At 45.4% G+C, this 24668-nt stretch overlaps 1 protein-coding gene and 1 pseudogene across 6 annotated transcripts in view; both read right to left on the bottom strand.

The window, feature by feature from the left end:
- Positions 1 to 504: 504 nt before the first annotated feature.
- LOC139022969 (uncharacterized) lies at positions 505 to 3807 on the bottom strand (annotated as a pseudogene).
- A 943-nt stretch (positions 3808 to 4750) lies between these two features.
- Positions 4751 to 24668, bottom strand: part of LOC111951848 (protein FAM53B-like) — a 42323-nt gene continuing 22405 nt past the window's right edge. For 4 of the 6 annotated variants that reach the window (XM_070434967.1, XM_023970102.2, XM_023970101.2 and 1 more), the window contains 4 exons: positions 21964 to 22225; positions 21122 to 21176; positions 17580 to 18436; positions 4751 to 6340 (listed from right to left, as the gene is read on the bottom strand). In XM_070434967.1, the coding sequence (XP_070291068.1) occupies positions 5981 to 6340; positions 17580 to 18436; positions 21122 to 21176; positions 21964 to 22047 (1356 nt within the window). In that variant the 5' untranslated portion in view covers positions 22048 to 22225 and the 3' untranslated portion in view covers positions 4751 to 5980. Of the gene's footprint in view, positions 6341 to 17579; positions 18437 to 21121; positions 21177 to 21963; positions 22226 to 22401; positions 24432 to 24668 lie in introns of those variants that run through there. The other 2 variants (XM_023970103.2, XM_023970105.2) reach the window with 2 other exon arrangements.

Here is a 24668-nt window from a genome sequence, read left to right as displayed (position 1 = left end):
GTGGTCTAGGGCACTGCATCGCAGCGCTAGCTGCGCCACCAGGGACTCTGGGTTCGCGCCCAGGCTCTGTCGCAGCCGGCCGCGACCGGGAGGTCCGTGGGGCGACACACAATTGGCCTAGCGTCGTCCGGGTTAGGGAGGGTTTGGCCGGTAGGGATATCCTTGTCTCATCGCGCACCAGCGACTCCCGTGGCGGGCCGGGCGCAGTGCGCGCTAGCCAAGGGAGCCAGGTGCACGGTGTTTCCTCYGACACATTGGTGCGGCTGGCATCCGGGTTGGAGGCGCGCTGTGTTAAGAAGCAGTGCGGCTTGGTTGGGTTGTGTTTCGGAGGACGCATGGCTTTCGACCTTCGTCTCTCCCGAGCCTGTACGGGAGTTGTAGCGATGAGACAAGATAGTAATTACTAACAATTGGATACCACGAAATTGGGGAGAAAAGGGGGTAAATTAAAAAAAATTAAAAATAAAAAGACGCAAGGAGGGGAACAGGATAGTTGGAAAGGAATTAATAGAAGGCAGACGTCGGGAGGTTGAAGTCAGAAAGTACGAAGAGCAGTGAGCAATCGTCAGATAATTTGTTTATCAGGGTGTAAAGCTCATTGAGGAATTATCCAAGGGCACCTGGTGGGCGATAGATGACAACAATGTTAAGCTTGAGTGGACAAGTGACAGCATGGAATTGAAATGAGGAGATGGACAGGTGAGAGAGGGAGAAAATAGGACATTTCCAGTTAGGAGAAATTAGTAGACCTGTACCATCATCACAACGAACAGATGCTCTTGGACTACGAGAGAAAACGTAGTCGGGTGAAGAGAGAGCAGTTGGAGTAGCAGTGTTCTCTGGGGTGATCCATGTCTCCATCAGGGCCAAAAAGTCAAGGGACTGAAGGGCAGCATAGGCTGAGATGAACTCTGCGTTCTTGACCGCAGATCAGCAGTTCCAAACGCTGCCAGAGATCCAGAATTCCACATGGGTTGTGCGCACAGGGTACACTAAATTAGAAGGGTTGCAGGCAAGAGGTGGGGAGAGTCTGTAAAGCCTACAGGGAGAGAAGCAAACAGATATAGAAGACACACATAGTTCCCAAAGCTACAAAAGAACAAATGAGATCATCAGAAATTAACTAGGTAAGATACTGAAGTGAGAGAGTGGTCTGGAGTCTTCCTCGAAGAACTTGGCAGAACAACTCGGCAGAACCGTCTTGTTTCGGCAACGGTCTTAGTTTTGCCGACGAGACCGCCACTGACATGACCGCCACTTACAGCTGCCGTTGAGAAACCAGGGAAGACTGAAGTACTAACACTAATTGCTATTTGCCTAGCAGAGGTGAAGAGCACACCAAACTGTACTAATTGCTGATTGCCTAGGAGAGGAGAAACCACCCCCCCTCCAGTACAGCCACTGATAACCAAAACAAGTCACAAATTGCCCTTCCCTTTAATCCTGGTTGATGTGTTAACAAACATCTGCAAGTCAGTTCACACACCAAGTAGACTAATGGGAAGACAGGCAGCACTTGAAGTAGATGGCCCTAGCTAGAAAAAAGACAACAGATGAAGATAACAATTATACTTATCACTCCTGGAGATCAGGAGTCCTCTAGTTATAGAGTCACTCACAGTTGTGAGTTTTTGTAGTTAGGCTATACGCCTAACAATTGATGCTTGGAATGCAGTAAATTCTGGCAGCAGATGGCTATTGAATAGACAGATAACTAAGGCATTCCTTATTGTTGTTAAAATCTTAAAGCCTTCATTGAAGTTGGCTTCCTGCAACAGTTTTCAGCAACACTTGCATTCAATATGTTGTGATCTTGAAAAAAAGAAGCAGACATAAATATCTCACCATGGCTCCATGCCCTTCATATAAGCTTACAACCATTTATAGGTACAGTATTGGTAAAAGCTGTCTGAATTAAATGTTGAAGCTGATTATATTGTTAATAAAAGGCACTGTTTAACCGTCTTTAACCAATCCTTTCGCTCTGTGTTTCTCCGTCTCTCTCTCGTGAGATTCAAGGAAGTGAATTTGGCAATGATAAATATAAAACAATGTTGTGTACTAAAGATGCTGCAATTAAGCACATATGTACAATAATTACAATCTTTAAGGATTACCTGAACCACTAAGAGGTAGTTGCCGTGTTTGAATGCCACATTCTATGTCAAGGTTGTTAAGCTAACCTAACGTAGCAGGTGTAACATAAATGCCTGCGCTGGGTTTCTTTCTGGGGGGTTCTCTTCTGCACTGTTCAACCAATTCAGTAAATGTGGAGGAGTTAAGATGGAGTGTTGCCTTGTTAACGTGCAAAAGTGGAAGTCGCGTCACAGGCTCTCTTTCCGTTTCCCCTAAACAGCCGGGTGCATTCGGTTGTTGCGAACCTTCTGAGGGTGCGCTTAAGCAAAGACAATCACGGGCTTAGAATATGAATCGCTTGCATGCGGTGTGGATACTACAACTGCAATTACAAACACCTTGAAGTGAAATTGAAATGGTCTGTGTAACTTAACTGTCACGTTCTGACCATAGTTCTTTTGTGTTTTCTTTGTTTTAGTGTTGGTCAGGACGTGAGCTGAGTGGGCATTCTATGTTGTGTGTCTAGTTTTCCCGTTTCTGTGTTTGGCCTGATATGGTTCTCAATCAGAGGCAGGTGTTAGTCATTGTCTCTGATTGGGAACCATATTTAGGTAGCCTGTTTTCTGTTGGGGTTTGTGGGTGGTTATTTTCAGTCTTTGTGTCTGCACCAGACAGAACTGTTTCGTTTCGTGTTTTTCTCGTTTCTCGTTATTTTGTTTGTTTGTTTAACGTATTCGATTAAAATGGATACTTTTCACGCTGCGCCTTGGTCCTCCTCTCTTCCTCCATACGACGAACGTTACATTAACTGTATAAAAATAAAACCTTGGCCTTATGAGGAAGGAAACAGGATGTATAGAAAGGTCTAGGCTTAGCAGAAACCATGGCGACAGACTGTAGGGCATTGGTGCCAGATCTCATTGACCTTTGAGTAGAGAGGTAGTCAATCAGTGACATGTGACACTGGCCACATGTCAACCACAGATACTGTCTGCTCACCCAGCACGAAGTGGAGACTAATATGACCTAATGAGCGAGACAAATACAGAACATTCAGTGAACTTAAAGCTCTGGTCGTGACGCAGTATGAGGTAGTTATAAGGTAGGTCGGCCTTTCGGAACAAGGCCATATAGCTAGACCCTTTTGAACATGGAAGACCAGATGTATTTTCCTTAACGTTCTTATTGCAGTGGTCTTTGAATCCGTCTCGAAATGAACCTTTACAAGACTAATAAATGCACCATGCTCTACTCCTCAGTAGTTCTGAGAACGAAAGCCTATTCTGCTGACAGTTCTTTTCTGCTAACAAACTAAAATCTCTGCTTTCCCCTAAAACATCAGTGTTTGCACGTGTAATTGAGGCTATACAGCCCTGGTTTGTGACTTTAAGTAACATGGCCTTTTCCCTCTACTACATAGTGCCTCCTATTTATAGGCCTGGGCCAGTGGTGTGAGTGGGTGTTTGCATTACCTCAGACTCTAAATCTCTATTCCTCTCAGCCTGCTACTTCCTGTCTGACAGGAAGTGTGCATATGTGTGTGGAAGGAGGTCAGTGACCTTTAGGTCTGACTGAGCGACTGATGTGTTGTCCGTGGCAACGTGATTCTGTGTTTCCAGGCTTATTGTTTCGGAGAGAAGTGGCCTGTGAACAGGAGGTTGTTGATTTCAACAGCCTCGCCTCCTTTTCATCTTTCTTCCCCACCTCAAACCACTCTGAATCCATCCACATTTCGATCGACCCGGTACTCCCACTCTGGCACTGTGTGGGCAGCTGTAACAACAGCTCTGAGGAGAGGGAGTCATTGGGAGTACTCTACATCCTATCCCTTCACGCAAGCGAGAAAGGCAATCCAAATATTTTCAGACCAGTTTAGAACTTCTCCCTGAGCGCACAGTCAGCATTCATTCTAAGGCCTTTGGCTGTGTGTGTGGTAAGGTAACACCCCACCGTTGGGGTTAGAGTTTGTTTTACTTCAAGGCCACGGTCAAAGGAAAGGCCATGGTGAAAGGAAAGGCCATGGTGAAAGGAAAGAGCATTCAGCTGGTTGCAACATCCTGTTGTGCTGGAAAACTACACTCCACTAATACTTTATTTGAATAATGCACCCTGAGGGCAGAAGAACATACAGTGAAGATGTGTAACTCTATCAACTAGTTTTATATCGTATTTTCTTCAATGTGACAGCAGGTGCTTTTAGCCCCCTCAGACTTGGACAGAGAAATATGACAGGATATCTCCAGGCAAAACAGCACCGCCTTGATGACGTGTCTGTCTGCCTTCCTACTGAACTGAGGAGAGAAGAAGCATTCCTGTGGCTGTGACATCACTTCCTCTTGCCTCAGTTCAAGGTATGTGGCGTTGCAAGGGTATTCTAGACTTTCTGCCATTTTCTTTAGTGCCGGTGGGCTGTGTAACGGTATCATATAGCACACGGATGTTTACCTATCTGACCCTATCCATCACAGGGTATAAACAGCTTGCGTGGCATCAAGTGCCAAAGTCAATGGCGGTTAAATGACTTTATAAACAATTAGAGGACATCAGATCAGAAGCATATCTACTGTATGTAAACACACACCATGTCGTGTTTATGACATGAAGACTGAATGTCAAGCTGTACCATGTATAATGGCACCCTTCCCTGATAATAATGAAACATGACCACAGCAGAGGCAGTTTGTGTTTTTATTTCATGTCTATCCTGTTAAAGAAAAGCCTCTTAATTCAGATCCTTCACAAACAGATCATAAAAAATACATTTAGAAAAATATACATTGATATTAGAACTGAAAACTTAAAATTCAGTGTTTATTCAAATATACATTTTGCATATTAGAATCTACAAAACGTCATAAAGGTTTGTTTCGAGCAGGGTATTCTGAGGTGTAAAGACAACACATGTATCTGACCGACCAAATTGCCTGTTATTTCCAAACCCATTTAAAAGCTTATTTACATTCAGCGATGGTGTGTGAACACTTTCGCAATTCCAAATGACGGAATTCCAAATTGACCCCTATCCCCTAGGCAATCTGAAACCCTTGGATAGGTAAGCAATATTGTGAAAACTCCACACCACCTGTTAGAAGGGAAGGTGAAGAAATGACCATAATACTGGTACTGTCTTCCTTTCATATCTACAGGAGTGCCTAGAGTATAGGGGCTAGGGTATAGAGGCTAACTTGGAATTCAACAGGGAATGTCCTTCCTGCAGGTATAGTTGAAGAAAAGTGTCAAGGTGATGTCTATATGAGAAAAAAATACTGTTTCTCTCCTCTTCTATTTCATCCCTCTCTCCCGGTCCATCATGTCCCCCCAGTCTGGTAGAGAAAAGCAGAAGTTGTAGCATATTCCTTCTGCTAATGCTTAAAACATACGGTTAGTTCAGTCCAGGTGTATAGGGAGGTACTCAGGCTAAGAGGAGAGAGGGCTTTTTGGAGGTGTGAAAGACTATCCCTCACTTTCCCACTCCTGAGTTAGGCTGCACGTCGCCAAGCGAAAGCCACTGCCTTTAGATTCAGAAAGACAACGAGACAGTGCCAAACAACTGTTTGTCCCGCAGGATCTCAAAGTTCAACCAAAGAAGCCATCTGCCAATTCAACATGCAGCACCTTCTACTGACACTTACACGTGCTTTGTCCTTCGTTGACATTACACACAATACAATATCCCCCCCACTGCATTTACAAACATCCTTATAATGTTCCAAAAACCACCGTCTAAAATCGCTAGGTTCCTCTCTCTGAGGTCATTTCAACCCGCTCAATATCCACCTATCATACGTAAGGCATCCTTCTCGTGGTCATGAAATTCCAAATTCTCCGGGCAAACATTCGGAAGCATTCCTCAGCCATCATAAAAGGTTATGACAATCCTTTATCCATAAGCTTCAGGTTGCATTCAGTTCCTCTCGATCTGGTCGATGTCCAGCTCACCCCCCAGCTGGTAGATGTCCTTCTCTTTCCCATACTCACCCTTCCAGGGGGTGTGTCCCTGCCCCATTCTCTCCCCCACTCCCCTGCATGGTGACCCGGGCCTGGAGTCCAGGCTACACGCTGAGTCACTGTCCAGCTCCTTATAAGAAGAGTCATCCTCCTCCTCGTCCACTTCCTGTTGAGTCTCAGCACATAGGTCAGACGCACAGGCGAAGTCAGATTCCGATTGGCTCAAGCTCCTGGCGGAGGGCGGGGGCATGTATGAGCGACAGCTGTCCAGACCAGAGAACCCAGGACAGCTCAAGCTGTGGAACGTCTGGAGTTTCTGTTTGAGAGAAGAGATGCGAGGGAAAGGGAGACATTGATTAGTATAACTTTATAACAACACATCAAATATTTATAGTATCGTCGTCTCACTGTTCAATCTTGATTCAGGTCACAAAACCTATGCATGTCACACTTCAGAAATGTCATTAAGTCATCTGGAACACAGTTGTTGAGAGAAACCTGAGAGCTTGACCTTTATGGCCTATGGGTGTGTGACTCCTGCTTCACCGGTGGAGCTGAGCTCACCCTCCCACTAGGGAGCTAGTTTTGTTAATGTTCTGGTAAGTCACTCAGTCAGAGGAAACACAGTGGAATGATGACATGGCGCAATCAGCTGCAAACCACAAAGGTATCCTCTTCCTCCCAACCCCATGGGTCTCCCTGTCCTGCCGCACTGAGGGGATGAACAACTAAAACACACAACAGACAAAAAGGGACAAACTTTCCTGAAGACTTACAATGTTCTATATACGATTCCTCCAATTGTTTGGCTTGACCTAGCTTGGTAAACCCCCTGAACTGCACTGGCCAACTCATACACCCATCATCTAGTTGACCCTTATGAATAATCGTGTGTTGGACAAAGGGGGTTAGGTACGGTTATTGCTATTGCGAGAGAGAGCGAGAGTTTGTGTGTTCCTAGTAAATGGATGTCACAAGCCCTCAGGAGAGAAAAAACGACTCTGGAGCAGCTCTCTGTTTACTCAGGGTGTGATCTCTCCTTTCAGAAACCAGACATGTGTGTACGCCAAACACACTGTGCGCAGGAAAGGTATGCAAAGCAGGCTATTTGTGTTACAACGACATGTGTGCTCAAGAGCGAGAGACTGTGTGTTTACTAATGAGCGTGAGAGAGAGAGTTTGAACATGTGTTATGTGAAGAGCTGTGCGTATGGCTGTGTGCACGTGTTCGGTTGTTAACGCCTGTCCATAACCTTGATTAGCACATCCCATGTGGCCCAACACAGGGCTGACTGAGTTTCACTTCTTTGTGTGCCAACTGCCAATGCAAGATACCCCTATGTCTACACCCATATGTGAACCTGTATCATCAACATAACACATCTATATTCAGACTGGTGTAGGCTACTCTAGGCATTTAAGGACGGTTCATAGCCATCTTTTTCCATCTGTGTCAGTATACGTACTGAATGTGGTATTGATGCCTTATTGTGTAATGTTTGCTTCTCTAAAAAACGTGTCCCCTCATTAAATGACTTTCCCTCCGCCTTCCAATAGAGGCAGACCAGAGATATTCCAGCCGTGAAAGGGTTAAGCGTCCCTCTCTCCCAGTAGCAGATGTTAGAGGTGAATAGAGATGTGTTCCTAAAGCATACGGTTCCTCAAATCCCTCATTCACTTCTTCCGGTTACAATGAACTGGTAGAGACTTTTACCAAAGGTTTTTCCAAAATGTGCTTGTTATGAGAGAAAGAAAATAGAAGCAAAAGGCATTTCAATAAATATAAAGTGATACGTTTATATAACTTTAATGTTTACTATCTTTGGACGTCAGCTTTACATTCTGTGGCTAAAACATGAGCAGGGCTAACATTCAGACATACTCTGGTACACCTACAATATATTATAATACTGTATGTCAGGTGAACACTGGAGGCCAATGCTTCGCTCCAGTTACCTCAAAAAGAAAATACAGACCAGCAAAGGCCATGTATGTAAACACCATGTGCTGACATTTAACAGTATTTAATGGCATCGTTGGGCATTTTTGTCACACTTTTTTGTTGTTGAGGGCCTCACCCTCTTTCTTCAACCCCTGTAGTAACCCCTCCTATAGCCCACTGAGGAGAGAGGGAGAGAGAAGGGGGGGGGGGGGGGGGGGGGGAAGTGGACGGCAGGAGGAGGGTATTCTCTGCAATATGCTTCCCATTAAATCCTCCTGGGCTACAACCAGGATTTGGGGTAAGGAGCTTTAATACTCTGAAGTTTACTCAGCTTTTTGTTCTTCTAGAGCACCTCCCTTGAGTAACCCCCATATACACACACAGTACACACACAGTCCTGTAAGCCCCTCCAGTCCTAGAAGGCGCATAGCATTTTGTTCTAGCTGGATAGTGTGGACAGCTGCTAGTGTGGGAACACACAAACACACACACATACAGGGCTAAGAGGTTAAGGAAATATCCCCCTGGATAATGGGGCTGTGAACAAACAGTCAAAACAACACCCTACTAACAAGCTGGCAAAACAGTGCTACTCATACAGCTCTTCATCAGAGCGTATTTCCTAGCTCCATATAAAAAGCATGGTACTGGTACAATAAGCTGCCCCCAGAGAGACAGTGTGTTATGGGGTGGAGAGAGAGAGACCTCCTGAAGCAAACACACACAGGCGGAAAAAGAACAGGAAAGGACAGGACAAGGAGGGACAAGACAGGGAGGGACAGGACAGGGAGGGACAGGACAGGGAGGGACAGGACAGGGAGGGACAGGACATGGAGGGAGAGGACAGCACAGGATAGGGAGGGACATAACAGGGAGAGACAGGACAGCAGATGGAGGGAGAGGACAGGGAGGGAGAGGACAGGGAGGGACAGGACAGCACAGGGAGGGACATGACAGGGAGGGGCAGGACAGGACAGGATAGGGAGGGTCATGACAGGACAGGATAGGGAGGGTCATGACAGGGAGGGACAGGACAGCACACGGAGGGACAGAACAGGGAGGGACAGGACAGCACACGGAGGGACAGAACAGGGAGGGACAGGACAGCACATGGAGGGACAGGAAAGGAAGGGAGGGAAGTAGAGCTTAACCCATAACTGGCAGACAGACAGACAGACAGACAGAGATAGACAGACTATGACTAGTTTAGCAGATCTACCTGTGTGTGCATGTGTGTATAGTTTGCTGTCACAGCAGGGCCCCACGCCACGCCCCGCCACCACACCCCACCCACTTAGGTGTTCCCACAACCCGGCAAGGACTGCAGCTCAGCTATGCTCACCATGCCTATCATTCCAGAAATGGAGGGGAGGAGAGAAGGGATAGAGAGCGCCCCCCTTCATTTTATGAGCCTGAACTCAGGCCAATGAGGAGATATTAATAGGCCACAAGACTCCTCTGCCAGCCCTCCGCCAGCAGGGGAGATTTAGGGAGAAATAAATACCCCCCCCCCCTCTCTACCCTGCAAGTTCTCTCAGACACACACAAATTCCCCATGGTGGCTGGGCCTTAGCCCATTAGCACAACACGCATCCACACAATTCACACCCCATTGCATCAGTATGGCTGAGGGATATACACATATACACACACACACACACACTACCAGTCAAAAGTTTGGACACACCTACTCATTCAAGGGTTTTTCTTTACTTTTACTATTTTCTACATTGTAGAATAATAGTGAAGACATCAAAACTATGAAATAATACATATGGAATCATGTAGTAAACAAAATAGTGTTAAACAAATCAAAATATATTTTATATTTGAGATTCTTCAAAGTAGCCACCCTTTGCCTTAATGGCAGCTTTGCACACTCTTGGCATTCTTTCAACCAGCTTCATGAGGTAGTCACCTGGAATGCATTTCAATTAACGGCGTGCCTTGTTAAAAGTTCATTTGTCGAATTTCTTTCCTTCTTAATGCGTTTGAGCCAATCAGTTGTGTTGTGACAAGGTAGGCTGGGCATACAGAAGATAGCCCTATTTGGTAAAAGACCAAAGTCCATATTATGGCAAGAAAAGCTCAAATAACCAAAGAGAAACGACAGTCCATCATTACTTTAAGACATGAAGGTTGGTCAATCCGGAACATTTCAAGAACTTTGAAAGTTTCTTGAAGTGCAGTCGTAAAAACCATCAAGCGCTATGATGAAACTGGCTCTCATCAAATCAAACTGTATTTGTCACATACAAATGTTTAGCGGATGTTATTGCGGGTGTAGCTCCAACAGTGCAGTAATATCTAACAATTCACAACAATACACACAACCTAATATCAGGTGCTGTAGGTGTCCTGGAGGGTAGGTAGTCACTGCCCCCAGTGATACGTTGGGCAGACCGCACCACCCTCTGGAGAGCCCTGCGATTGCGGGCGGTGCAGTTGCCGTACCAGGCGGTGATACAGCCCGACAGGATGCTTTCAATTTTAAGCACCAAGACAGATTTCTCCTATCATTTGTTTTTCAACACACCTCCAGGCTGTGTAAGGGCTATTTGACCAAGAAGGAGAGTGATGGAGTGCTGCATCAGATGACCTGGCCTCCACAATCACCCTACCTCAACCCAATTGAGATGGTTTGGAATAAATTGGACCGCAGAGTGAAGGAAAAGCAGCCAACAAGTGCTCAGCATATATGGGAACTCCTTCAAGATAGTTGGAAATAAATTCCAGGTGAAGCTGAAAGCAAAGAGTGTGCAAAGCTGTCATCAATGCAAAGGGTGGCTACTTTGAAGAATATCAAATACAAAAAATACTTTGATTTGTTTAACACTTTTTTGGTTACTACATGATTCCATATGTGTTCTTTCATAGTTTTGATGTCTTCACTATTATTCTACAATTTAGAAAATAATGAAAATAAAGAAAAACCCTTGAATGAGTAGGTGTGTCCAAACTTTTGACTGGTACATATATTAATTTTGGTTATTGTTGGACATAAAAGAGACTGTAAAAACACCAGGAAATCAGCTCAAAGTGATTTGAATTTTGGAAATCTGTTCCCAAGTATTCCCACGCATAATATATATATATATATATATATATATATATATATATAGAGAGAGATACACTATATACAGTGCCTTCGGAAAGTATTCAGACCCCTTGACTTTTCCCACATTTTGTTAGGTTAAAGCATTATTCTAAAATGTATTCAAATGTTTTTTCACCTCAATCTACACACAATATCACATAATGACAAAGCAAAAACAGGTTATTAGAAATTTTGGCTAAAAAATTAAACTGAAATATCACATTTACATAAGTATTTAGACCCTTTACTCAGTACTTTGTTGAAGCACCTTTGACAGCGATTACAGCATCAAGTCTTCTTGGGTACGACGATACAAGCTTGGCACATCTGTATTTGGAGAGTTTCTCCCATTCTTCTCTGCAGATACTCTCAAGCTCTGTCAGGTTGGATGGGAAGCGTTGCTGCACAGCATTTTTCAGGTCTCTCCAGAGATGTTTGATCGGGGTCAAGTGACGCTTGGCATTCAGGCCAAAGAGTTCAATCTTGGTTTCATCAGACCAGAGAATCTTGCTTCTCATAGTTTGAGAGTCTTTAGGTGCCTTTTGGCAAACTCCAAGCGGGATGTCATGTGCCTTTTACTGAGGAGTGGCTTCAGTCTGGTAGCTCTAAGGCCTGATTGGTGGAGTGCTGCAGAGATGGTTGTCCTTCTTGAAGGTTCTCCCATCTCCACAGAGGAACTCTAGTGCTTGGTAACCTCCCTGACCAAGGCCCTTCTCCCCCGATTGCTCAGGTTGGCTGGGCGGCCAGCTCTAGGAAGAGTCTTGGTGGTTCCAAACTTCTTCCATTTAAGAATGATGGAGGCCACTGCGTTCAATGCTGCAGAAATGTTTTGGTACCCTTCCCCAGATCTATGCCTTGACACAATCCTGTCTCAGAGCTCAAGGGACAATTCCTTTGACCTCATGGCTTGGTTTTTGCTCTGACATGTGGGACCTTATAGGTGTGTGCCTTTCTAAATCATGTCCAATCAATTGAACTTACCACAGGTGGACTCCAATCAAGTTGTAGAAACATCTCAAGGATGATCAATGGAAACAGGATGCACCTGAGCTCAATTTCGAGTCTCATAGCAAAGGGTCTGAATACTTATGTAAATAAGGTATCTGTTTTTTAAAATTTTTAATACATTTGAAATGTAAAAATTTGTAAACTATTTTGCTTTGTCATTATGAAGGATTGTGTGTAGATTAGAGGATTTTAAAAAATAAATAAAATTAGAATAAGGCTGTAATGTAACAAAATTTGGAAAAGGTCAAAGGTCTGAATACTTTCCGAATGCACAGTTTACAAAACAGGACACCCCTTCAAATTAGTGGATTCGGCTATTTCAGCCATATCCATTGCTGAAAGGTGTATCAAATTGAGCATACAGCCATGCAATCTCCATAGACAAACATTGGCAGTAGAATGGCCTTACTGAAGAGCTCAGAGACTTATAACGTGGCACCGTCACAGGATCTCACCTTTTTAACAAGTCAGTTTATCAACTATCTGTCCTGCTAGAGCTGCTATTGTGAAGTGGAAATGTCTAGGAGCAACAACGGCTCAGCCGCGAAGTGGTAGGCCACAAGCTCACAGAACGGGACCGCCGAGTGCTGAAGCGCGTAAAAATAGTCTGTTCTTGGTTGCAACACTCACTACCGAGTTCCAAACTGCCTCTGGAAGCAACATCAGCACAAAAACTGTTAGTCGGGAGCTTCATGAAATGGGTTTCCATGGCCGAGCAGCAGCACACAAGCCTAAGATCACCATGCGCAAAGACAAGCACCGGTTGGAGTGGTGTAAAGCTCGTCGCCATTGGACTCTGGAGCAGTGGAAACCCATTACCTACCCCAACAGTTTGGGGAAGGCCCTTTACTGTTTCAGCATGACAATGCCCCCATGCACAAAGCGAGTTACATACAGAAATGGTTTGTCGAAATAGGTGTGGAAGAACTTAACTGGCCTGCACAGAGCCCTGACCTCATCCCCATCAAACACCTTTGAGATGAATTGGAACGCCGACTGCAAGCAAAGCCTAATCGCCCAACATCAGTGCCCAACCTCACGAATGCTCTTGTGGCTGAATGGAAGTGAATCCCTGCAGCAATGTTCCAACATCTAGTGGTAAGCCTTCCCAGAAGAGTGGCTGTTAAGACAGCAAAGGAGGCGACCAACTCCATATTAATGATTTTGGAATGAGATGTTCGACGAGCAGGTATCCACATACTTTTGGTCATGTAGTGTATTTGTGATTGTATACAAATGTAAGCAAGGTTTGAAATTATTATGTTTTAGTCAAATATTATATCTGCTTGGGCTTCTCAAGATCAATTTGCAGTCTACAAAGGATTTGTAATTATGTTCTGGCCACCTGACCGTCCACTCAAGAAACAAATAGGCCCACGCCTGAATCTAGTTGATGATCTCTGATCTACAACATGCGCTGGACACATAATACAAACACAGATAGAACAATGAGACAGATATTTCACCGGATGTATAAATGTAAAGCATCCGCTTGGCATTTCCACTACCAAATATGGTAGTGAGGGGAAGCCCAGTGGCCGGCAGTGGGAGAAGATGGAATGATATGGATTTTGGCCGACATTCTTGCTAATTTTGTCATCGATGAAACATTTGATCTCAATAAAATGTTCTGTTACCAAAACTAAAATATGTTAGAAACAGAGTTGACTAAGTTTTGTAGACTTTACTCTTTGCAAAAAATAAAAATAATAATTGCGTTGTTTAGAAGGAGTGAAAAGGCAAATTGAGTTATTGCACATGCTCACTTCACAGAGTAGGCATTCTCTAATGGAAATATGCACATGCATGCTAGAACGCGCCAATAGGATCTCGCTAGCTCGTGCTTGGCTCTGCCCACCTCCTTGCTTGTTCTGCCCACTATGACTCATTTGTTCCCATCTGAAACGACAGGCTGTGGTCTATCTTGGTTTAGTTATAAAAATCTTTATACAAGTCATTTGATCCAAAACACAAGGGGGATGGATGTACAACATGTTCCACCTGCTGAATAACAAACCTTTTACTCTCACTGTAGCCAAACACTGTAGTTCCCATAGATGTAGTCTTGACAGAGGTCATAGGAGCGCTGTTAGGTCTACATGATGCAACAGCAACACCTTAATCCATTTAACCAATCCATGGTAGACCGAGTACTGACACCTCACACCTAGTTTCTCTACACAGAGTGGAGTGGAGTGTGTGTGTTATTCACTGGGTAAGGCCCAACTCTCATACATGAAGAAGCATTCACTTTTAATGTTCACCGTCATACCGTCATGACATATGCATACACACCCATAGTGACCTGAAGGTGGATTTGCCCTTTTGAATACTTTCACATGTAAAAACAGCCTCTGAGAGAATTGGGCAATCACATTCTCATGCAATTATGCTCGTTAAAGTCAATCTGAGTTGCTTCCCACACAAACCAAAAGGTCAATAAATATGAACAGAGTGACATAACAAATTAACATCTCAATTAAAAGACAATTCAATGATTCCCACACCAATCCGACTTCCATTGGAGAGGACAGAATTCCATACAATCGAATCTATTCCAAACATTCCCTCTTTTCCATTCATTCTCTCTTAATGTCAGGCAGAACACATTTTGTAACCAGCCTAAAATTTCTGGCTTCACACTTCCTTTTTACCAACCAGCAGTTAACACTCCTCATCTGTCCTCATCCAGAGACCATAACACCTCTCTGGGTCTGGCGTACCCCTCACCCATAAACCTGCATTACAAATGTTGTCACTCGTTACAGTATCACAGCCACAAAGTCCAAATTGGCTATATAGTGAAAACAAATTAAAACGAAAATGTGCTTTTTGGGCCTTCATTTAAGGTTTGGCATAAGGTTAGCAGTGTGGTTAAGATTAGGTTTAAAATCAGATTTTAAGAAGAGAGATTGTGGAAATAGGCAGGGTTTAACCAAAATTATGACTTTGTGGCAGGTGGTAACTAATGACGACACAATTAAATCAGTACAAAAATAACAACCATATTCATAGTTTAATACATACAGTACAGTTATATGGAGCTACAGTACATCTGCAGTGCAGCTAATTCAGATGTTTCAATGCTGTGTCGATTCCGTTACAGTTTTATATGGATGCTACCAGTTCTACTGTCCTTGCAAGTCGAAAGCTAAAAACTAGACTGTTTCTGCTGTGGGTTCTCACGAGTTATAAGTGAGCTAACAAGCTTAGCTCTGAGCAGTTGTCTGTTAATACCGGGGACTCGTATTCTGCTTTGCTGCTCAGCTTTTATACAGTTATAAGTGAGCATACCAGCATTTACCATGCTCTCGTTTCGTGTAACTAACGAAGACTGTAATTCTGCTATGGTGTACGTCACGCCACATGTTTTTTCAATAAGTGAGCTAACAAGTTCATCCAGTGTGCTTAAATTACGGACTTGGTTTCTGTTTAGGGGTTTTCAGATACAGAGTCATATGGAGGTGACTTCTGGTAACTCGCACCAGTCGCTATAGCATACAGACTTGGTATTCTGCTTGTCTTTTTTTCAGCTTATTAGCAGCAAAGCCAGAAAAATACCTCTTGGATAAACCACTATCAACTTACGAAAGTAGCTATCCTTGAGATACCCCACCCTCCGCACCGCCAAAAAAGCCCTTTGTAATTTAACCAGCACACACTTTGCGTCTCCTCCCAGCTTACTAGCTCTGACTTTGCCGATGGGCTACTTTACAGGGCAAATGTACTTGACTGTGGTATGTGGTTGTCCCACCCTAGCTAACTGAATGAATGCACTAACTGTAAATCACTCTGGATAAGAGAGAGTGCTAAATGACTAATGTAAATTAAATGTAAAATAGAAGTTTATTGTACTGGGTCAGACTCAATTCCTTACCTAAACCTTACTATACTCACAAGGACGAGTTTGACTGAGAGTGACTGAGTTTGGGTGTGTGCATCTGTGACATGACAATGTGTTGTGTACATAGTATTCCTGAATGTCAGTGTGGATCTCTGTAGCCTACGAGTATATCTGTGTTCTGAGAGAGTAAATACCGTAAGTGATAATCTGGTTTCGCGTTTGACGTGTGATGGCTATAGACTACTGATCAAACCCGCACCCACACGATTCATCAGTGCTCTACAATGCTAAAGCGCAGTCGGGAATCCCAACCAAAACCAAAAACAAGGTGATATAAAAAGAAAATAGCCTCCATTCGGTCGTCTCGATGAGCCAGAAGAAAAGCCTGTGTCATTTGGAGAGGCTAGTTGGATTCCCAGAGAGATGGAGGTAACTGGTGGTGAGATAATGAAAATTGCTCTTTGTTTCGTCTCTCTATGCGGTGGCATGGAACTATACGGAATACATGCTAGTGCTGCTCGATTTATGAAAATCTTTGTTGATTCAATCCCTTGGCTAGTACCCTCTACAAGTGTGGACGGCAGGAACACGCTTCTTGCGAGAGGGGGAAGAGAACAGGAAGGGGGGGCGGGGGGTTTGAGGTGGATGTTTCTAGGACAGATTTAGAGATCTCTAGAGAGGATAGGGGACCTCTGAGCAGGGTTGAGGAGGGCGGAGAGGCACACAGTAATATCAGCTAGCTTCATCAGTGTTTACACTGAGCTAGTCCTGGAGGAGCCCTATATGTGCTGGATTTAAATTCCAAACTGTGCTATCTCAGCTCATTCTCAAGGGAGACACATTGGTCAGAGGGATAGAGCCAAGTGAGCCAGGCAAGTCTTGGGTCATTGAAGACTGCATATAGTGCTGTCTCAACATTAATTGGCTGCGTTCAACATCTGATCAATGTGCAAAATTAGACTGTATCCAGTAGGCTATCGATCCATTCTATATGGAGCCATCAAGTAGTAATCACAGAGCAGTTCCACGACTTCCTCTGACATTACACAAGCACAAACAAGCCACCCTCAGGCCAGGCAGAATGTGATCCAGCTAAAAATGTAGGCAGGGAAGTGGACTGTGTGGGTTCAACCTTTGCATCGTGTGTTTACCCAACAGAGTCAATGAAATGATAACCGGAGCCGAGTGTGGTAGAGCATGGCGGTGTGAAGCATGACGGAACACAAGAAATGCTCCTTAGTTAATGCCACTTCCCAAAGGGGAGGCTTGAAAACACTTACGCTCTGCGCTACAAACCACTGACCCAGAAAACCTAATACAGCCTGTTTTAATCCCCCACCAGATCAGACACAGAGAAAGAAACCTTGAACGTTCCCCATCTCTGAACAGAAGTATTCCTTTGTTAGCCATTTTGTTTGGCCTGATCTAACCTTATGCACTCAGGTTATTAAAGGTATTAAAGCTGTGTTAAGACTTGGATGAAACTTGATCTATTCTTAATCGAGATGAGTAAATAAGGATAAAGCTCTGTGAAATGTCTGAGTCATCATAACATAATCATAATCCACTAATATGTCTTGAACTACAGTTGCCTTTCAGTCATTTGGTATGGGCAGACACTCTTGACAGACCATTGGGGTGTGTGTGTCTCAGTGGCTACTAACCTGGGTCATCTTGGCCAGGTCCAGGGAGGGCCGTGGTTCCTGTGCATCCTCTGGTCTCCTGCGCTTCATGCCAATCTTTTTATCATTCAGGACGCAGGGCTGGGACTTGCTCCGGGACAGGCCCCCAGTCCCCCCTGCTCTCTGTCCAGCACGTCTCCCCATCTCTTGGGTGAAGTCCGGGGAGCTGGCCCCCTCCCTGTGGTGCTCTGGCAGGCTGATCTGCTCATGGGACAAGGAGAGGGGCCTGAGGGAGTGGTGGTAGTGGTGGTGGGAGGGTGACGTAGGGGAGGCAGTGAACAGGGGGTGAAGGGGCAGGCTCTGGGTGAAGCAGGGCAGCTCCAGAGCGCCGTCTGTGGGGTTGTTGGACCGCGAGGGCAGGCTGAAACTGGAGCTCCGCTGCATGGCAGGAAAATGACCCCCTGAAAAACCTCCACCACCTCCTATACCACCTCCTCCAGAGCAGCGATGCACACTCCCCCCGCTGTGGCACCTCCTCTTCTCCACCGCCGTCCACACTCGCGACACCTGAGGTCTCCATGAAGACCGGCAGCCACCAAACTCTTCAGAGAAGGAGAGTGAGCGGCACTGGCGCTTGCTAGGGGGTGCCGTGGAGGCTGAAGTGGAGTTGGCGAGGGCCAGGGACTGGGTGGCTGCCAGCTTGGCATCGCCCAGGTTAAGGTCTCGAATGAGGCTGGTGATGGCGGTGGCAGGGCCAACCTCGTGGCCCCAGACCAGGCTCCTCCGCTGGCACTCCTCGGGCTGAACGTCCCACAGGCTCTCCAGACTGGAGCCGGACTCGCAGGGCGTCCCTCGCTGGATGGCACAGCTTCGGCCAAGGTCCAGCCACCTGTCTGCCTCTGGAACACATGGACACACTTATAAACATGCAAACACACACATATGAACGAACACTTATACATATAATTTAATTTGACAAAATGTAATAAAAAAAATTGACATATAAATCAGGACAGAACAGATGGAAAGTTATTGTACCAGGGGCCTAAGCTGAAATCATTACTATCATAACATGCTCCTCCTTATTGCGTGTCCCCTCTAACAACATAAGGCCCCTTATGCCATCTAACAGAGTTGTGAAAAATCCCACTTCATCTCCTCTAGAGGCTAGCTTCATGTGAAACAATAATGAAATGGACAGCAGGGCTAAACTTCCAGGGTGAGGTACCGTGTGCAGCTTCTTCACGTATGCGCGTTAGGATGATCAACCTAGAAAATAACCACACGTACACCAAAACGCACGCGCACACCTCACTTCAGAAAACAATAGACAGTAAGCAGCCTGAGGCCAGAGGGAGAATAGGCCAGCAGTAGCAGCTCTTGGTTATAGACAATACCGTGTGAAGCGAGTATGGTCACATCGGTAGGAGTTTTAATAGAGAGAGATGAAACGCATCACTCAAGGTCTAGATGCCCGGTTAAGGTGGTTCGAGACAGGATAGTAGAAGAATGGCTAGCTACAGACAGGGGATTGGATCGACCCAGGCTGCACTGCTTGACAGAACACTACCTGCTGGAACAGAGCTGCTAGCTCCTGAGTTGGGTAGACCGTTCAGTTGCATAGTGGCTGGCAGGGCAATAGCCTGAGCTTTCTGGTAGTACAGGATTATACAAGCAACCTGGCAGTGTGTCATTAATCAAATCACATTTTGTATTATATAGCATTGCAGTTGTCACAGAACACTTCAGTTGTCACAGAACGCTTAGCTAACAAAACTTGACACGAGCAGGCTTTGAGTAACAGTGGCACAGTGGTGTTTGCCCAACACCAGTCACAAAACAAACAATGACATTCAGGTCAATGAAGCGGCCAATGCTCTACCACTTGATTGACTGTTGATGGGTTTTTCTCAGACTGAACGAAAACTTCAAAAAGTCCTATGAATGTTGATAGAGAGGCAGCTAGGTGTCTGGGCATTCCCTTCATATGCCAGCAGCATACCACCCTGCATACCACTGCTGGCTTGCTTCTGAAGCTAAGCAGGGTTGGTCCTGGTCAGTCCCTGGATGGGAGACCAGGTGTGCTGGAAGTGGTGTTGGAGGCCAGTAGGAGGCACTCTTTCCTCTGGTCTAAACAAAGATCCCAATGCCCCAGGGCAGTGATTGGGGACACTGCTCTGTGTAGGGTGCCGTCTTTCGGATGGGACGTGTGTCCTGACTCTCTGAGGTCATTAAAGATCCCATGGCACTTATCGTAAGAGTAGGGGTGTTAACCCCGGTGTCCTGGCTAAATTCCCAATCTGGCCCTCAACCATCACGGTCACCTAATAATCCCCAGTTTACAATTGGCTCATTCATCCCCCTCCTCTCCCCTGTAACTATTCCCCAGGTCGTTGCTGCAAATGAGAATGTGTTCTCAGTCAACTTACCTGGTAAAATAAAAAAATTGCTTCTCAACATCTCTTTGCTAAGCACAGCTTATTGCTACCTAACATAGTGGTAGCAGCCATCCCAGGGGAAATGTGTCTTAGTCTGACAGCTGGTTTGGTTAGCAGGATAGGCTAGCTAGGCTTATTATTCTGTGAAGGTGGATGGCTTCCTATACCAATGATTGGTTTAAATTCAGACAGAATTTGACAAATGACTAAGCCGACATTACTCGTCACAGGCAAAACACCTATCACACTGGTTCTAGCTAACTTAGCCACTACTGAGCTCAAAGCTAACACAGAACTCTATTGATACCCAATTGGCAGCAAGTGGCCCACCCCTGTCCAAACCCATCCCTTCAAATGCTTCTCTCCATTTTTGGTGGGCAGAAATCTTTGTTTCAGTCCCAAAAAACAACTAACGGGGCCGACGACATGACCTGACAAGAATGTCTAGAATACAAAATAACAACAGGAGAAAACACCTAAAAGGTTCACCTAGCCCAGTGAAAAATGTTTTGAAGAAGGACTGAAATCCCACCTGAAGCCATATAATAGTATACGTATAACACGTCTTGTGATGTCAGGTGTAACAGTAGATACAGCAGTTGTAGGACGTGCATCCTTTGTGTTAACCCCTCGCGGGTACATTGAACAGACGACAGGGCGGGTCCAATGGGACTCCTATTTACAGTAGCTTGTCTTTTAACACGGGCGGGGGGCGCGGGGGGGGGGTGACGTTCACCGAGCCAAAAGGGAACCATTGACAAAGGCAAAAAACACTCAGTTACAGTTAAGTCCCATGAGTGCAGTACACAGCTCTGTGTGACGGCAGGTGCACACCAGACATGAAGGCGAGATGAGAAGACAGAAGGAGAAAGAGAGAAGTGAGACAGAAGGGGGATCAGCAGAACAGTTATGGGGAGGCTTGTAACGAGGCATCAAGCTGGTGAACAAGACAAAGGAAATGAACGCGAGCGAATGGGAACAAATAATGAGACAGTTTTTATGAAAAGCACAGAGCACATGAAAAGCAGATGTTCAATTCAACCAGTTTCCACAACAGCCCAGGTCAATAAAGCCTAAGAGGAGACAATAAGAAACGTTATGGTGAGGACAACTGAGTCTGAGTGAAGGGGAGAGGGATGCACTCACCCACAGTGCCACAGGAGAAGAGGGTAGTCCCTCTGCTCATGGTGTGGCGCTCACGCTGTTGACAGACAGATGGAGGGATAGACAGGGAAAAACAGACAGAGACATGGCTTAGACTAGGCTCATTTACTCAGACTCCAAACATGTCCGTACATAACTTTTCAGGCATCGAACACGAAGGAGTGCACGCGCTCACACACACAACAACACACACACACACACACACACACACCACCCACAACCACACACACACACACACACCACACACCACAAACACACACACCACACACACACACACACACAACACCACACACACACACACACACACACACACACACAACACACACACACACACACACACACACCCTTGTTCATCCGGAACAATAGAACAATTCAGAGAAAATAACAAGCAGGGTGGTGCAGGCTGGCTCATAGAGAAATAGGGCAAAGCAGCAGAGTCATTAACGTTACTGGGAGTCACAGCAATACAGTGTAATGTCAGCATTCAGAACTGCTAGACACCTTACAGTACACAATGAGGGTTATAAAGAGGAAAAACTACTCAAATTGGCCCCATTTCAGTTGAAGCCTTTTTACCCAAATTGCTTGATTTGAACGCTGAGGTAGAATAATATACAATTTATTTAGAAGGACCAACGTAGAGGCCATATGAAGTTAACACCTTGATGGCGAGCACCCTGCCAAAAACTACAATAGGCTGTATTGTAGAGAAGCCAATAGAAAGCCCAAGTCTCATGTTTCCAAGGCCGGTGGAGAGAGAGGCACCTGTAAGGAACTTGTTACACTACTTTAGTTATAGGTCTAGCTAGCAGAGTTTTACTTACCAGCAGCAAATATTCAGTGTCCTTAGCCCTTACATGATCGCCACCTTTCTTCTTTTCTAGTGTTTTTGAGAAGATGATCACCATGGTAGGGCACAGTTCTGCTCCAGTCCGTTCCAGTGCAGGAGAAGGCCGTGGGAAGCCATCTTAGGTGAGGACGGATGGGGAGAAGGTCTTTTGGGCAGTTTGGACGGGCAGACGACCACCTCTCATCTGCAGAGTGTCCTCGATGGTAGGGGAGCGTCTCTCGCTATTCAGCCAATCCCTGTGCAACAACAGACAGAAAGAGAGAGATTTGGTGAGCACACACACAAATATTACAATCCATAAAAATGTGTGCATGCCATTATTGCGCCCGGCATGCGTGGGTGCATGTTTGCAAATGGGCACAAATGTGCGTGAGCACGCCATGATTGCAGTACGTGTCATAATGATCTTTACCAACACACCACCACAATGTGTCCCCAGGCGCAGGGCGAGGAGGAAAGGAGGATTGGTCCTCGTGGGTGTGTCTGTATAGCAGGCAGCAGGGCCCTTAGAGAGACGAGTCTAAACACATACAGTCAGTCCACTGGGCTGGGACACCACAAACACAGTACAGCACAGGCTCACTCTTTACTGAGTCCTCCACTTCGAATCTTTCCCTCACAACACCAGGGAGCTAATCCAAAACATGCAGTTGAATCCCCCCCGACAGACAGAGCTAGGCTATATCAGGAATAGCATGCAAAACAGCTGATTAGAAAGGTCCATTCCAATCAACAGCCTACTAATGACAGCTTGCAGTTTCTACTGTGGGCCAACGGACACAGCTACCACAGTCTCCAGAGCTCCTCAACTAACACCATGACTGTTCTGGGTTCTCCATAAGATATGGTTCAATGAAGTGGGAGGAGAGTGAGCATGGGATGAGGATAGAAAAAGGTGGGATGGGTCAGTTGGAGAGGACAGAATGTACTGGACGTTAAGGTTGCATTAATATACTATATGACAAAGAAATTGGTACTGTGCTTGCCAACTGTGGGAAACAAAAGAGTTGAAATAATGAGGGCATCAGTCCCTGCGGGCTGTCCTCCACCCACAAGGGAAAAAGAGACCAGGGACATTTCCCCTCATGTCCTCTGCTCTCCTCTCTGCTCTCATGACGGCATGGAGCCAGCCAAACCCTCCCCTAACCCAGAAGACGCTGGGCCAATTGTGAACCGCCCTATGGGACTCCCGGTCACGGCCGGTTGTGACACAGCCTGGGATTGAACCCTGGTCTGTAGTGACACCTCAAGCACCGCAATGAAGTGCCTTAGACCACTGCACCACTCGGGAGGCCAATGTCTCAAGTTTTGAGGAGGTGTGCAATTGGCATGTTGACTGCAGGAATGTCCACCAGAGCTATTGCCAGAGAATTGAATGTTCATTTTCTAACATAAGCCGCCTCCAACACATTTTCGAGAATTTGGCAGTATGTTCAACGAGCCTCACAACAGCAGGCCATGTGTAACCAAGCCAGCCCAGGACCTCCACATCCTTCACCTGCGGGATCATCTGAGACCAGCCACCCGAACAGCTGATGAAACAAAATGTGGGTTTGTACAACCGAAGAATTTCTGCATGAACTGTGCTCGTCATCCTCATCAGGGTCTTGACCTGACTGCAGTTCGGCGTCGTAACTGACTTCAGTGTGCAAATGCTCACCTTCGATGGCCACTGGCACACTGGAGAAGTGTGCTCTTCCCGGTTTTAACTGTACCGGGCAGATGGCAGACAATGTGTATGGCGTTGGGGGCGAGCGGTTTGCTGATGGCGGTGGGGTTATGGTACGGGCAGGCATAATCTACGGACAACAAACACAATTGCATTTAATGCACAGAGATACCGTGACGAGATCCTGAGGCCCATTGTCGTGCCATTCATCTGCCACCATTACTTCATATTTCAGCATGATAATGCACGGCCCAAGGATATGTACACAATTCCTGGAAGCTGAAAATGTCCTTGTTCTTCCATGGCCTTCATGCTCACCAGACGTGTAAAACAGAGTGTTGCAGTTCCCGCCAATATCCAGCAACTTCACACAGCCATTAAAGAGGAGTGGAACAACAGGCCACAATCAACAGCCTGATCAACTCTATACAAAGGAGATGTGTCGCACTGCATGAGGCAAATGGTAGTCACACCAGATACTGACTGGTTTTCTGATCCACGCCCCTACCTTTAAAAAAAAAGTTATCTGTCACTAACAGATGCATATCTGTATTCCCAGTCATGTGAAATCCATAGATTTGGGCATAATACATTTCCTTATATGAATTGGAACTCAGTAAAATCTTTGAAATTGTTGCGTTTATATTTTTGTTCAGTGTATTTTAAAAAGATGAGATTTTGAAGATTATTATAAATACAACTATGATGTCATACAGATAAGCCAAACACCTGTGAGTCCAAATGTGCACTTCACATTTCCAAATCATATATTGTCACCGTTTATGATCACTATGTTTGGTGTACAGTTACAAGACGACATGATGTTATAACCTGGGTCATTCTCAAGTTTCTCAAGAATGAGCCTGTTTGTTAATTGGGAGGAAAAGTGGCTGTGGCACACACACACCTGACTCCTTTCTATATACAACCTGTTTCTCTGAATTGCCTTGCTCAAGTCTAACACTCTAAGATCGTATTTTAGAACTTAGTTAGGCCTCTTGGCATAGGAA

The sequence above is a fragment of the Salvelinus sp. IW2-2015 genome, linkage group LG25 (genome assembly GCF_002910315.2).
Source record: "Salvelinus sp. IW2-2015 linkage group LG25, ASM291031v2, whole genome shotgun sequence".
In the NCBI taxonomy this organism is placed as follows: domain Eukaryota; kingdom Metazoa; phylum Chordata; class Actinopteri; order Salmoniformes; family Salmonidae; genus Salvelinus; species Salvelinus sp. IW2-2015.
This window is presented reverse-complemented; position numbering and strand designations above follow the sequence as displayed.